Source organism: Vigna unguiculata, chromosome 8 (assembly GCF_004118075.2).
Source record: "Vigna unguiculata cultivar IT97K-499-35 chromosome 8, ASM411807v1, whole genome shotgun sequence".
Taxonomy (NCBI): domain Eukaryota; kingdom Viridiplantae; phylum Streptophyta; class Magnoliopsida; order Fabales; family Fabaceae; genus Vigna; species Vigna unguiculata.
This window is the reverse complement of record NC_040286.1, coordinates 29,567,755-29,584,308: the sequence shown is the minus strand read 5'-3', so window position 1 is coordinate 29,584,308 and position 16,554 is coordinate 29,567,755. Positions and strand designations below refer to the sequence as shown.

General features: G+C 29.9%; 2 protein-coding genes across 3 annotated transcripts; one reads left to right on the top strand and one right to left on the bottom strand.

Annotated features, from left to right (window-relative positions):
• The first annotated feature begins 1,353 nt into the window (after positions 1 to 1,353).
• Positions 1,354 to 5,093, top strand: LOC114194425 (mitoferrin-like). Its single transcript, XM_028084620.1, has 2 exons — positions 1,354 to 2,392; positions 4,419 to 5,093. Exons 1-2 carry the CDS (start codon positions 1,634 to 1,636, stop codon positions 4,632 to 4,634), a joined length of 975 nt encoding a protein of 324 aa, XP_027940421.1. The 5' UTR covers positions 1,354 to 1,633; the 3' UTR covers positions 4,635 to 5,093.
• A 6,071-nt stretch (positions 5,094 to 11,164) lies between these two features.
• Positions 11,165 to 16,504, bottom strand: LOC114193706 (shewanella-like protein phosphatase 1). 2 transcript variants are annotated; one of them, XM_028083602.1, is made up of 10 exons: positions 16,161 to 16,504; positions 15,273 to 15,373; positions 14,951 to 15,064; positions 14,450 to 14,662; positions 13,822 to 13,957; positions 13,542 to 13,717; positions 13,026 to 13,114; positions 12,771 to 12,840; positions 12,415 to 12,524; positions 11,165 to 11,600 (listed from the first exon to the last, which is right to left on the bottom strand). In XM_028083602.1, the coding sequence occupies exons 1-9, from the start codon at positions 16,366 to 16,368 to the stop codon at positions 12,438 to 12,440; spliced, it is 1,194 nt and encodes a 397-aa protein (XP_027939403.1). In that variant the 5' UTR covers positions 16,369 to 16,504; the 3' UTR covers positions 11,165 to 11,600; positions 12,415 to 12,437. The 2 variants fall into 2 exon arrangements, with proteins under 2 accessions (XP_027939403.1, XP_027939404.1); XM_028083603.1 differs by having other exon boundaries at positions 11,165 to 11,490.
• Between the last annotated feature and the right edge of the window lie 50 nt (positions 16,505 to 16,554).

The following is a 16,554-nucleotide window of genomic DNA, read 5'->3' as shown; positions in this document are numbered from 1 at the left end:
ATGGATTGATAATTTGCATATTCCTATACTCTTGTAACATAACTGGTGCAAATATAGAATCTATGTCCACTGAAATTAGTTTTTTTTATTTTATTTTTGTTGTTTTTTACAGTCAATACAGTTGTAGCATATACCTTAAGAAATGTTCTTTTTAAAATTTGGTCCTCTTTCACTTTACCACTTATATCAGAAAAGTATGTGTAATATTATATGAAAAACAAAAAAAATCAGATCTCAGAATCTCACAAATCAAGGTATCTAAAATCTTCCGTAGTACTTGTTATAGACATTTTTTATTCATCAAAATTAATATATAAATGGTCTTTCTTTGGAAGTGGAAGAAGATGCAGAGTATGTGAGATATTGAAATTCCTTTGTTGTTATTATATATTATCTATAATAACAATTTAGCTTTATATAAAGCAGGTTGTTAAAAAAATCGGTGAAAATTACTCTAAAATAAAAATTTGTATTTTTTAATTTAGCTTAAAAAAATTTAAATAAATAAACATGTATATTTTAAATAATCAATTATTACTAGTTTTTTGTAATGAGATGTATAATTTAGTAATTTAAGATAATATATATTTTGTATACCTTAATTAATTATAATAATATATATTATTTTATGTACTGTATAATTTTAAAATATACACATTTAATTACTATAGATTTATGTAGATTTAATCACGATTGAACCAATATTTTTTTTATCAATTCAACTACTATCTTCCTTTTAAAAACTTTGTTTCTCTTTCTTGCCTTCCTTCATAAATTTTACTTGATATTTTTGTCAATTAATTATTTTCCCTAACCAAAGAAATCGATTGTGATATTTTCAATTGTTTTTACACCTAATCTTCTACAGTAAATTATCCAATACTAGTATATGTGGTGGGTTAAAATTTCGTAAGATTATGGACACATATAACATGATTTATTTATTTTTATATATACTTGCTTACCGGAAAAGTTTCATTTAATGTTTATAAGCATAAAATAAAAATTATTTAAATTAAAAACATTTATGATATATTACTGAGATATTCATAAAAAAATCGTCTATAAGGAGACAAATTTTGTCCCCAATAGTTCAAATTATGTTAACAAATTTCAACGATAAAGATTTGAAAAGGATAAAATTGGTTGACAAAGATGAAAACAAACTTTTTAAAAGATAAATTAATCTAAAAAATAAGATAGAATATGACAAACATATTGCACCATAGTTTACCAAAACGTAAAAAAAAGATTTTTCAATTAGGTAAACAATGCACAAAATAAACAAAAAATAATGCCACTTTCCCAAAAAATTGGAACCCTAACCGATATATGTAAATTAACTTATCAAACCAGAGCATATACAAAGTCCAGTACGCAACCGTTTCAATTGAACCCACCCTCCATCTCAGACTTCCCAAATCTCTTATCATCGAATCCGAGCTCAGAAACTGCAAAGTAACTTTCTTTTCTCTCACACTCATCACCTTCCCAATTCGTCGGAACATACGCTCAACGATTGGCAGCAACCACCTCTTATGACCCAAGCAAACCCTAAAACCACATCCTCTTACCCTAATCACTTTAATTTTTAATTTATTGAATTTTTGTTTTTGGTTTCTTGGGTTCTTCAATGGCGACGGACGCAAGGGCGAAGTTTCAGAATCCAGATTTCCGCCCCGATTTTCACGCGGACTTAAAGGTGTCAACTCACGACGGTCTCCAATTCTGGCAGTTCATGCTCGCTGGATCTGTTGCCGGCTGTGTCGAGCACATGGCGATGTTTCCCGTTGACACCGTTAAGACCCGCATGCAGGCCTTGGGCTCCTGCCCGGTCAAAACGGGTACGGTCCGTCAGGCCCTAAGGTCTATTCTCCAATCTGAGGGTCCGTCGGCCCTTTACCGCGGAATCGGCGCAATGGGCCTTGGCGCTGGCCCGGCCCACGCTGTCTATTTCTCCGTCTACGAGACCTGCAAGAAGCGGTTATCAGAGGGGAACCCTAACAACGCCGCCGCACACGCCGCCTCTGGCATCTGCGCCACCGTGGCCAGCGATGCCGTCTTTACGCCCATGGACATGGTGAAGCAGAGACTGCAGCTGGGGAATAGTGGGTACAAGGGGGTTTGGGATTGCGTGAGAAGGGTTATGAGCGAGGAAGGTTTTCGGGCGTTCTACGCCTCTTATAGGACTACTGTGTTGATGAACGCCCCGTTCACAGCTGTGCATTTCACGACCTATGAAGCCGCGAAACGTGGCCTTATGGAGGTCTCACCTGAGAGTGTTGATGATGAACGGTTAGTCGTGCATGCCACCGCCGGTGCTGCTGCCGGAGCCTTGGCTGCCGCTGTTACGACGCCACTGGATGTTGTGAAGACTCAATTGCAGTGTCAGGTATAGTTTTAATACTGATTATTATCATTGTTGTTGTTGATATTTGACAGATTTGACATTTTCTTACTCATTGAAGTAGTTTTGAATGTAGGATATGATTTTTTGCTTACTAGAGTTTTGAATTGTTTAGTGCTTACCTTTAAGGTTTAGTATATGAACAATGTGGCTTTGGTATGGAAAATGAAGTCGATTGCATTATATTATTGAGTGGTAGTTGCATTTGAACGAGGCTAAGGTTTCGTGCACTACCTTTCCCTTAGGATTCAGTATATTGAATACTATTGGATGCTTATAAAAAAATGTGGCCGTGTTGTGGAAATTAAATGGATAGCAATATTTAGATCAAACCAGAGTGTGATAATCACATTTGAATGGGGTTTACGTTTTGTATTACATTTTCTTTATTTACATCTGTGCTAGTATGGGATAGTAATGTTGCCTTATGTTTCTGTATTGTTAGTTTCGTGGTATGTTCTTTGTGCTTCTTTGACGTTTTCATATGCTATTTTTCTTCCACGACTGAGGCTCTGGTATAATTCAATCCAAATGAAAGTAGTCCGGTTAAAATAGTAGAGGATAACTTTAGAAAACTGAGGTAGAACATTTTGCACTAAGTAGATCAACGGTAACTTTTAATTTGGTTTTTTAGAAAGTCAAATGAGACTGTTGATTCATGTGTCAACTCCTTATTAGGGTTAGGAGCTTGGTGAGTAATGGGACACTGGGCTTGAAATTCTGCCTCAGGTGCTCCATAATGAGTTGTGTTGTGCTCTTGGATCTCTTTGCTTAGGACTGAAGAGAGTTTGTGCAGCCTTGCTGCATTCTTAGTTCACTTTCTAAGTCTTTTATGTTGCGCAGGACTTGTTATTTGTTATCCTTGACTGCATTGTACTTGACCACTTTCTGGTTGATGAATTATCTTCCTCTATTTAAATTAAAAAAAAAAATGAAAATGGATGCCAGTGATCCACTAGTGTATTTTTCTTAAGGACAGATTTATCGTTAAAATGATAAATTTTTAAATAGCAAATCAGAATGGCATATGGTAGTGATACCTGCCATCTATTTTGTTAACATATGCTCCTTTGATAGAATATAACAACTCCTATCAACCAACATTTGAGCTGTGAATTTACTCTGGTTTTGTGTGATTTTAATGCAGAGACATAGAGATGATAAAACTTAAGTTTACAATTTATACCTGATTATCATAATAAGGACAGAGCTATACTGTGAACCATTGATATGTGTGAGGAGTGAGATCTGAGTTAAAAAATAGAGAACAGAAGTTCAACAAATATGTTAAGAAGATGCGAAAGATGTAGGGTGTCTATACCCATGATAACCTTTTTAAAATTTATTGAAGTTTAATGCTGTATTTTGGCTCTTAAGAAAATAAACGTTGAACCTCTAAGCAAATTTCCATCCACCCAATCACTTGAGCCCATGAAATATAGAGCTTTAATCAGATAAAACAGTGTTCAATTGGAGTTATTGTGACGATGGTGGGGGTAGTGACCGATGATAATGTTTGGTTGGAATTTCTCCGAATGTTCATTCAAAACTTGTTGCACCTTTTTCTCGTAAAAGGGGATTAGTTCATTTTATGATTCTGCAGAATCATATGTAGATTGAGGAGCCAGCAAGATCATGCATCGATTAGCATCCTCTTAAATTATATGGGGATTATTTTATCATCTTTTCATTATATATATGGGGATTATTTTAGGTTTAAAAGACCATTCACATCAGAGGATCGTGATAATTTCAAAAAAAAATATGTTCCAAATTGAATTGAGGTTTGTGCACTAGTGTCATGATTTTTATTATTACTATCATTGTTGTTGTGGTGAGACATGACACTAATTAAGCCAATACTTTAGCTGGAAAACGATTGTGTAAACAACTTTTACTATATGAATTTTATTTGATAAGCTTTTTGAAAGACGGTTAATCAGGGGTAATCAAACAATTTTTGTAATATTTCATTTTCTTGGACAGTAACTTGACGTGGTTAATGTTGTAGGGTGTGTGTGGTTGCGATAGATTCAAAAGTGGATCAATTGGGGATGTTATTAAATCAATAGTGAAAAAAGATGGGTATAGAGGGCTGATGCGAGGATGGATTCCAAGGATGCTCTTTCATGCTCCTGCAGCTGCTATTTGCTGGTCTACATATGAAGCTGGAAAGTCCTTTTTCCAGGATTTCAATCAGCAGAAAGACGTTGGCACTGTTACCTAAATATCAGAGTTAGAATATTCATCATTCTTCAGTTCCATTATAGATGATTGTGCCTGTCAACGTCGATAAATGCCACAAACGGGGTGAAAGCAAGCAACCGTTTTAAGTTCTGCGTTCAAACCCCAAATAATATACAGAAAGCTTCGGATTAACCTACGAATGGAGAACTTCTTGTCGTGTACACATTGTCAGTTTCAATTATGATTTCCCCCCGGTTTAGGTTTTTTCCCAAGAACATTGTTCCGTTGAAACGCCTGTACACCACATGATGAAATTTTTGCCTTAGTTTCATGCAATTGTAAGTTTTCAATTATGTGAAATTTTATGGTATTCTGAAATTTAGGATTTCATTTCCTGGCTTAAACTATCATTTGTTATCTATCCATCCCACTTTAGTTGTTCCTCTATTGATCACTCTGCAAGGATTGAGTATTAAATTTGTGTTGATTATGTGTTTAACATAGTTTCTCCTACTAGAAGCTTTTGACGATGAATATGCAGGACAGTTTCCGTGGTTATTCTTGTCAAAGGTTGTTCAAGAAGCTGGATGCTAATATTATTTTCAATAGATGATTTGAATTTTGAAACTTAGAAGTTAAAGGAAAATGGAGATAAAAGTAAGAATATGGAATCAATTTATCGTTATAATCTTAATGTTATACAGCCAGTGAATGTCCATTTATGTTAAAATGAATGTCCAAGCATATTACATAAAATATGCATTATCCATTATAATATAAAAAAAAATTTATAAGAAATTTACTTCATTACTCATTCCTAAGTGTTCTATAATATAAATCTATTATCTATTATAGTATAAGAAAAAAATATTAAGAAATTTAATTCATTACTTAAGTTCATTTTGTTGACAAATTCCCAAAAAATTAGTTTTTTAGAACACTCTTAATTTATTATTTTCTTATTTATATTTTGCTATTACACGTATATGGAAATTCTTTTACTTTTTTTATTGATTTGTTTTTTCTTATTTCTTTTTTATTTATATTTATTTTATTGCTAGCATACAATTTATTTTCCTATTTTTTTTATTAATTTTATTTTTAAACTAATTTATCTATATTATATGTTTTCATTCATAATTTTATTCTTTTGTAACTTTAAATTAATTCGTTATTTAATAAAATATTAAAAAATAAGTTATATTTAAAGTATTATTTTTTATACTACTTTTTTAATTTTATTTTTTTATGATTTATAATTATTTGGTCATTAATAAAATTAAATCTATTATTTATAACAAAAGAAAAAAAAAACTAAAAAAATTACTTTATTATTTATCAAGGTTTATTTTCTTAACAAATATTTTAAAAATTGATTTTTTAGTACATTATTAATGTATTCTTTATTTTATATTTATTTTACTGTCATATATGAATGAGAGTTATTTTACCTTTTTATCAATTTATTTCATTTTTATTTATATTTACTTTACTGTCCATAAGACTTATTTTACTTTTCTTATTCATTTATTTTATTTTTAAGCTAATTTGACTCTATTATTTTTTCATTCTTAACTTTATTCTTTTGTAACTTATAATTAATTATAATTAATTGTCATTTAATAAAATATCAAGAAATAGATTATATTTGAAGTATTTTTTTTTAATTTTGTGATTTATAATTACTTTTTGGTCATTAATAAAATTAAATCTATTATTCATAATAATAATAATAATAATAATTAAGAAATTTATTTTGTTAACCATTTATATTTCATTGACAAGTGTTCCAAAAATTGATTTTTTAGTACTTTCTTGACTTATTTTTTATTTATATGTATTTTATTGTCACATGTATGAAAATTATTTTACCTTTTTATCAATTTATTTTACTTTTTAATTTCCTTTTATTTCTATTTAATTTATCGTCACATGTGTATACAATTTATTTTACCTTTTTTATTCATTTATTAAATAATTTTCCTATATTATTCTTTTCATTCTTAATCTTATTCTTTTGTAACTTCTAATTAATTATATTTAAAGTATTAATTTTTTTATACTATTTTTTTTTAATTTTTAGTTTTTATGATTTATAATTAATTGGCCATTAATAAAATCAAATATATTATTTATGATAAAAGAAAAGATATACTAGTAAGTTTACTTTATTAATTACTCATATTTATTATGTTGATAAATGTTACAAAAATTGATTTTTTAGTATATTGTAAACTTATTTTTCATTTTATATTTATTTTGCTGTGTATGCACGAAAATTTATTTGCTTTTTTAACAATTTATTTAATTTTTCTATTTTTATTTATTTTACTGTCACATAAAATTTATTTTCTTTTTCGTATCCATTTATTTTATTTTGAAATTAATTTGTCTATACTATTGTTTCTTGTTTTTTATTTTATCTTTTGCAACTTCAATTTAATTTGACCTAAAATAAAATATTAAAAAATATTTGTATTTAAAGTTTTAATTTTTTACATTATTTTTTATGATTAAAATTACTTGGTCTTTAATAAAATTTAACATAAAAAAATATATTTTATTTTTATTTATAAAAATAATATTATCTAATATATATATATATATATTTATATATATATATATATATATATAAATTATTTTGCTTTTTTGTCAATTTATTTTACTTTTGATTACATTTTTTATTTATATTTATTTTACTGCCATTTGTACATACAATTTATTTTACTTTTTTTATCCATTCATTTTATTTCTAAACTAATTTGCATATACTATTTATTTCATTCTTAATTTTATCCTTTTTTAACTTTTAATTAATTAGTCTTCTAATAATTTTTTTTCTATTATCTATTATATTATAAGAAAATGTATTATAATATAAAAAAAGTAGATATTAAGTGTAAGACCCTAGAAAATGGCGTTTTAAAAGTGATAGTGGTTTAAAAATAGTGAGACTCAATTATTTTAATATTAAAAAGTTTTAGTATAAATAGAATTGTTATAAACAAGTTTTATTATTTTAAAACACATCATCTTTCTAGAAATCACTCTTCTAGAGTTCTCCGACTTCTATATAGAGGTTCTGTCTCTCTGGTCGTCTGATTGATGAACCGAGACGTAGGATTGATCCTCTCGGCGAGCTCTTCAAATTGGACCGATTAGTTTCTCCGTTCACGTAAGTTGAGTTTCCGCTCTCTTTTTAGTCTTTTTCTGTTTTCTGTTGCAAGCATGCCCTCTTCCGCTTGCATGCGACGTTTTAATCATCAATATAAGTCTCTGTTGATCAATGATCATAACGGTATGTTCTGATCGTTCTTGTGATGTTTCTATGTGTAGATAGAGCATCCTGTGGAGTTAGAGGTATTGACGTTTTTAAGGCGTTGACGTTTATAAAGCTGTCTAAACAGGATAACAGGTGAGAGAAACTAATTGTTTTACTTGAATTTCGTATAGAAATCATTCTGATGACTTTGAATTGCATGATTGATTGTTGTATGAGTGCTTGAACTGTGTAATTGAGTGTATGCTTGGATTGTGCTAGATTTCTTTACTGTTGCATGTGAGAACAAATTGGGAATATGATATTTTCGCCTAAGCGAGCAACTCTCGCCTGAGCGAAAACACCAGAAAGTCATCCCCTGTTTCTGCGCGAGATCTCGCTTAGGCTAGCCAGTCTCGCTTGAGCGAGAGTCACTCTCGTCTAAGCGAGACAACTTAGCCTGAGCGAGAATTCGCCCAGAGTTTGGGTTGTTCTCTGTTTCGAGCCTCGCTCAGGCGAGAATGACTCGCCTAAGCGAGAGAGCCCTTTCGCCTGAGCGAGACCTTCAAACTTGGGCGAGAACCTCTACAGTTGAGTGTTATTTCTTTGTTTCTAATGGATGAAGCTATGTTTAAATGTTAAAATGTGAACTTAGTTACGATATGCATGAATTGTTATAACTGGTAATATGTGTGGTGAAATTGCATGAAGTTGGAATATGAGAAGAAGTGGTTGAACTAGGATTTCAAGGGAAATTCTAAGAGGAATGTTTTAGTGTATGTAAGGACATAATGACTCAGTTTTGGTTGGTATCCTGACGCTCCTATAACCATTAAGGCTCATGTAGAGCATAATGGATTATGTCGGAAGGAGTAGCAGGAGGTCCTAGTCTGTGGACTCGATTCAGTCACAGACGCGAAGGGGACTTACCTTGGGAGTGGTTGGGTGATAACCCCTTGTGTCCAAACTCTGCAGAGTTTGGGAACCGTCACAGGTGCAAGCCACCAAGAGATCCGATGTCGCTTACATAATCCAGATATTGAGTCTAGAGTCATGTATATATGTTGTGGTGGTCTATATGATTCTGGTGATAAAGAAAAAAATTACATGGTTTCTGTTTATAATTGAACTGCATGATTCCTTTAATCAGATTAGCTTACCCTTGTTTTTTTGTGTTCCTATCTTGTGTTGTGTGTTTCCTTTTGCGATGATCACCTATTCGGTGGGAGCAGATGTGGTTGTAGTGTCAAAGGCATTTCTGGAGGATGAAGAGCCATCGTTTTAGGATTGAGGAGGAGGTTTCCCGTGGGAGCTTTATCAGTGGTCAGTTTAAGTATAGAGTTTATTAGTTTAGTTTAAGTGTATAAGTGATATATTTTTATAGTCATGTATCTTTTGTAAGACAGTATCAATATATTGTGTACACTGAATTATCTATTTTGGAACTATGATGAAACTTCTTATTTTTATTAGCTTTAAGCTGTTGAAATTGGGATGTTACATTAAGAAATCTACTTTATTATCCAAATTTATTTTGTTGACAAGTATTTCAAAAATTAAATTTTAATACAATCTTAATTTATTTTTTATTTATACGGACTGCCACATGATTTTGGAAATTATTTTACTTTTTTATGAAATTATTTTATTTTCTAAATCTTTTTTGAGGAGAACTTTTTAGTATTAGGAAAATAGGAAGATGAAAATCATACAATTAAAGGATTATTTATAAAATTAAATTTATCAATTAAATTTAATTACGTAAATGATTCAGTTTTTTTTTGTTATTTTTAAGATATTTTGATATCTTTTAATATTTTTTTGAATACATTTTGATATTTTAGATATCTTTTAATATTTTTGTATATCTTATGAAATTTTAGAAAAATATATTTTTATTTTTTATCTAGCCACATGTGTATACAATTTATTTTATTACTTTATTTTTTTTAAACTAATTTTTCTATACTACTTTTTTTCATTCTTAATTTTATCCTTTTGTAACTTTTGATTAATTAGTCATTTAATAAATTATTAAAAAAATAATTTTTATTTTTCTATTATCTATTATTTGTTCTATCATTTAATTAGTCATCTATTATCTATTATAATTATAATGTAAGAAAATAAGATACTAAAAAATCTATTTTATTACTTCGATTTATTTCATTGACAAGCGTCTCAAAATTAATTTTTTAATATGTTCTTCATTTATGTTTTATCTATATTTATTTTGCTGTCACATTAGTTTGAAAATTATTTTACCTTTCTATCAATTTGTTTTATTTTTAATTATATTTATTTTACTGCCAAATGTGCTCACAATTTATTTTACTATTTTTATCAATTTCTTTTATTTTTAAGTTAAGTTTCCTATATTTTTTTATTCTTAATTTTTTCCTTTTATAACTTCTAATCAATTGGTCATTTAATAAATTATTGAAGTGTAATTTATATTTAAAATATTAATTTTATTCTGCTTTTTTATTTTTATGATTTCTAGTTATTTTGTCCTTAATAAAATTATATTTAGAGAATAAATTTATTTTTATTTATTAAAATATCATTATTTAATACAATATATATATATATATATATATATATATATATATATATATATATATATATATATATATATATATATATATATATATATATATATATATTTATATTTTGACAATAGAAATTATTTACATTGTAATATAAAATAAATTGCAATGTAATAATTGTCTAAACAAATTACAGTTATCTTGTTTAGATTAATTTGTAATATAAAATTTTTATTATTAAATATTTTTCATATTTTTTAGTATGTAAAAATTAAACTTATATTATTTAATAAAAAACTAACATTTATATATAAATTAACATAAAATTTTATATAGTTATATTTATAACATAATAAATCAAAATATTATGCTTAATACTTTATTTCACATATTGATTCGAGAAATCTTTGTTGTTGGTGCAAGTCTGGGATCACTGAAGGACGAGAACTTTCTTCTCCTACCTTAGCCAATAATAAAACTCCTGGGTCAAAGGTCAATTCATAAAAAAAAAAGGTATTTTTTCTGTGTATATTATGCGCGAACTTTTACTTTAAGAATCTTTAACACAGTAAAAATCCGTTCATCTCTTTTTTCTAAAAAAAAAAAATTGGAATTATAATCCATTTTGTAGAGTCTGCCGTGAGAAGAAAGCCTTAGCGTCTCCATACACAAACACATTTGATTTGGTATTGAAATCAATTCTAAGAAACACTTAGAAAAAGCAATAAATACTTCCAGTTTAAACCCACAAACACTCATCGATTCAGTTGAATGTTTTTTATTTGATGTATGAACAGCCTACAACATAAAATATACTCATCAACTCCGAATAGGTACCAACAACTTTAACAGGTTAGTCATGTCAAGAGTGTGAAAGGAGAACAAATATTATTAATCAGAGAACATGCATACGAGGACTGGTTAATGTAATTAATGATAATCCAACTTATTCGGAAGTACAATGTAAAGTATTTGGATTATTTTATCCTCCTCCATTTTCCTTCTTTCCCCTTTTGCAGATGCTATTGTCACCTTTCTTCAACCCATTCAGGATTTCTTTTTTGGTTGCCAAAATTGGTATATTGATCCTGTATTCACAAGGTCTATGTGAATCAAACAACCAATAAATGAAAGGAATAGGATAATGGGTATGCATAAATTTGCCAATGTTGGACTTCACTAGCTGAAGCCCTACCTCCTGCAAAACCATTGTGGAAATTTATCAATGAAAACTTTGCTTTTAGTTCCTACTAATTAAATCACTAATGTGCTAAATACTCCATTTTCAAGACATGAAAGTGAACTACAACTAAAATCATTTTCTATACTGCATTCACATGAATATTTGCACAACAATAAGAATGTTCTAAACATATTCGGAAATATTGATTATATTAAAGTTACATTTCAAGATAGGAAAACAGTTAACAAAATGAATTATACATAAATTTAGGGTTAAATATATGTTTGGTCCCTCAATTTGGACGCTAGTATCTCAAGTTTTAATACATTTTGGTCCTTAAATGAATGGATATAATTGTTTTAACTCAATTGCATTAAATTTTTTTATATGTCAAACGTTTATAGATGGTGCTTGAGTTATTTACACTGTTTTGACATGTTTCAATTTCAGCTCCAATGTCAGATTGGAAAACTGTCTAAGAGTTCCAAAAAAATTAATATCATTAGGTTTAAATGATTATATCCATTCATTTCTAAAATTTGAGAATCAAAATATATCAAAATTTAAAACAGGAACGGAGAACGGATTTCAATTAGGCGTCGTTTATGGAGTAAAAACATATTTAATTTACAGCATCTTCTTGTCAAGAGATATATGGAATCAAACATGAGCTATATAAAAATTTAAGAGGCAGAGAGAACATCATTATTTGGTGGAATTTTTCAACTTGCAAGTACTACAACACCAAAGTATATTGTCTATAAGTAACAATTACTTCCAAAATTTCAACTAAGTAACACAACAATCAATCAACTTTTAATCAATATACCTGTAAAATCATTTGTTTGTTCCTTAGGTATATGCAACAGCTTGAAGTTCACCGTGTCTGTCCCTTTTGCACCTTATAACTCTTGCTTGATTGTCTATAATTTCTAGAACCTGGAAAACATGAACTCTTTACAGTTATGTCGATAATGGTTATAAAGAAACAGGAACTGTCAACATAATAAACTGAATTTACTTCATGAACTGAGGGAAGTGATCAGCGTGGAAATCCAGAAGAAAGCTTGAAAAGAATGTGACTATCTCTTATAATATTTAGTACATAACCAAAGTATTTAAATTCTACTGACTCACCCACATAAATTTTTTTATATAAATGTTGAATAAGTACATTTGTTTTACCTCTGGTCTTGAATTAAGAACTCCACTGGACATTCCAACATCTATACGCCATATGCTACAATTGTATTTACTGCAACAATCAAAGAAATAGTTTCAATAAATAGAATACAACTATTCCATCCACAATGCAGTAGAAGACTTAAATATTGTATTTTCCATTTAAGTTAAAACTCAAGTATAGTATGACACAAAATATTGAGATTCTAAACAACTTATGGTTGTTTTAACCATATTTGAAGAGATATATCCTCTTACCAATTTACACCTGTAGTTTGAGGAGTATGCCCGACCACCATTGACTTAGCACCAACTGCTTGCAGTGTCTCGTCAAGAATGGAACTCACCTAGAAATCAAATTTAGTTTCAAAATCTCAATCCATGTCAGCTTGAAAATGAATTCCATTTCTCTGCTAAGGATGTCACAGAACAATCGGTCATAATTTAAGCAACATTTGACTAAGCAGTACAAAATTCCGATACTAATTTAAATCTGTTCTGAAACTTTTCAGGAAATCTAATTAAAATTGTTGTGCAAAGATGGAGTCAGGAAGCTTGTTTTCAGGAACAGAAAATTGTTTTTGTTGTACCTATAAGTGCTAAGATAGGCTTTTTAACTATGACTTTGAAACTATGTTAGCAAGTAGACTTTAACCAACTTGTAAAGTGAGATTAGCACCCTATTTATATATATTATGAAATTGTCTTATCTCTAGTCGACGTGGGATTTTCAACACTTATATAATAGTATTACAGTGGCATCAGTACAGTTACCTGTTTAGCCTGATAGTCCACCAAATCTGGTGCATCTCTTGAGTATAAACGATTCCAAACAACACTATCATAACCCCTAGTGGCAATGAAAGGCATTTTGGAAGCATTATCGTTCTCATGCTGACCTCTCATCCACTCAGACACTTCTTTATTTATCCTCTCTAAACCATATGCAACTACAGGAAACAAAAAGGATGAGAATATAGTAATACAGCATAGAATTCTCAAGTAGAAAATCTATCTCAAGTTAAACAAAATCAAAATGGTAGAAAATATTTACCATGGTGAGGAAGAAGTCCACCATGGCAGAAGAGCCAGTCATTGACCTTTAGTACAACAGCATGCCTTGCAAGCTCACGTGCAAGAAGCCCACCGGGCCTAAAGAGGACTGATCTCGCTATGACCCCCTTTTGCCTCTGTCCTAATATTTGGAAAACTTCATCAAAAAACATAGACACAATATTTCTTCTTCAAATAAGACACAATAGCTCTTTAAAATCATTTAAAGTGAGTTTGAAAGATCTTGTCTAGTTTGGTTTTATCTATTTACAAAACTCATCCTATAAATAAGTTAACTATTTTGTTATATACTACATCGTTTTCCTTCAGTTTATCATGCACACATTCATGAAGAAAAAGCCCTCAATCTGTAACATTTACATCTATTGCGTTTTCACCAAACAGTTTAAGCTTTTAGGGTAGATTTGTGAGAAGTACTTCTTAAGTTTTGGAGTTCTTTTTGTTCATGATTTTGTCTAGTATTCTGATATGTTGATTTTAGGATAGGGATATATTTATATATACCAAGTTTTTAAGAGGGTATGCTTGATGAAAATATGAAAAAAAAATATGACTTAAACAAGAATAAGTACATCTGAAAAAAAAAATGGGAGAGAAATTTATAGTACCTTCATTAAATTCCAAGGTCCCCAATAACCTTTTGACATTGTCCGATCTTCTTTCCACCTTTCAGAGACATCAACCCAAGAAGTAAAGGTTTGTTCCCAGTCATCTTCAGAACCATTGATATATTCTAAGAAATCATTACACTCATCAAATCCTCCAGAATCAACATATCTGAAATCCCCTTCCACATTCATGGTCTCGTGATTTCCATTTACCTAGATGAAGCAAAAGAAAGTTATGGAAAGTTATGGAAAGTTACTTCAACACAAGATAATAGTCGAAAATTAAAGAACTGGTTTCTTCAGAGTTTACAATATACTACTTAACACTTAAATTCAGATGAAGAAGGAAACTTTATAAGGGAAACCATGCTATAATGCACTTAGATTTTAAAATATCCTGAGTGATATTGACTATAATATAAAGCTGTTCGAGAATTAATTTGAATGATTTTAATTCTGTATATCAGTATCTGAAACTTTTCTCAGTCAGAAGTGACAAACCTGAAACACAGCTCCACCTTTTGCTTTTGCCTGTTTATCCAACGATCGCAGCAAGGATAAGATAGCAATTTCATCTTCACCTCGATCAAGTATATCACCAAGTTGAACCAACACCTAGTTCACGGATGAAAAATAAATTCATAAGTTATAATCTTTCAATTCTGTGATAGTAGAAGACAAAAAAGATTCTCAATTTCATCTGTAAAAGTTGAGTATTTCATAAACTCAGTCCTTTCAACAACTCTACTACAATTATAGCATACAATAGAGGCACTACTGATTAAAACTAAGAACAATCTATTTTGAGAAACAGTAAGCATACAGTTTCTCCACCAGTCCACAAATCTTGACCATCAGAGCTCAATACACCAGCCATTTCAAGAGCAGACCTAGCTTGCTTAATATCTCCATGTAGATCTCCAACTATGCAAGAAAATTAGTTTCAATGAGACATAAATAACACATAACATTGAATAAACACCAAAACAAGGTTAGAAAATGATAAGCAAGAACATCAACATGACACCATCCAGCCCATAGAAACTCTTCAACACTTTGATTTTGAGAATTTACATTAAAGTTGCACAATCTAAGGTAATAAAATAGAGAACAAAATTGACACTACAAAAGTCAAGAAACAAATCAGTGGCAACTAATAAAGAAATGCATTTCGGTATTTGGGATTGTATATAGAAATAATAGGATCCATCAAGAAACTTTATAAAGACTGACAGTGATACACTTTAGATTTAATAATAAAATTCCAAGAACAAAGCTGAACAGTGAAAACATCATAATGGGAGAGGTCAACGACACTTCAAACCTTAACCGGCAGAATCATTAAGCTGCATTTGTAAGTTTGAGATACTATTATATTAGGATAAAAGCTTTCTAAAAATAGTTCTTTTTCCTCAAACAACACACAGAAACAAGATTAAACAAAAACCATATATAATTAAACATAGCAGTTCACATTCAAATCAACACAAGTCGATATACAATCCACATTCTAATCACCCAAATCAATATAATTCAAAGCATTCAACCAAAATTATATACTTTAAACATGACTACAGTGGGAAGCTTTAACATTTATGTTTTCTTTTATTCAAAGTAGCACTAACAAATCAACAACGCAACTATTCAAGGCTTTATAAAAAAGCAAATAGATTAATTCCACAAAAAGAAAGTGGGAATAAGAAAAGCAAACCTGCAAGAATTCTGCGACCAGGAGCAGAAACAAAAGTTGGGGGGTCTCCACTGACAACAATGGGTTTCAAAGCACTGTGATTGTAGTTGTTGTCGTTGCTATCAAGAAGCAAAGAAGGATGAGAAGAAGAAGAAAGAGAAGTTTCTGTTGGCTTGCGAGGAAGAGATGATGGTGGAACTGGAAATGAGTTTAAACACAGTGATGCCATAGGTTTTGAAGATCATTTGGTAATTGGGTTGTTATGTTGCCATTGATTACAGTGTCTTGAATGAAACCATAAAAGGACACTGTTTTCTGTCGCAGAAAGATCCTCAGCCAAGCATTTGGTATATGTGTTTGTTTACCGTACGTGAGAACTGAGAGAAGATAAAGATAGCATTTTAATGTGCTTCCT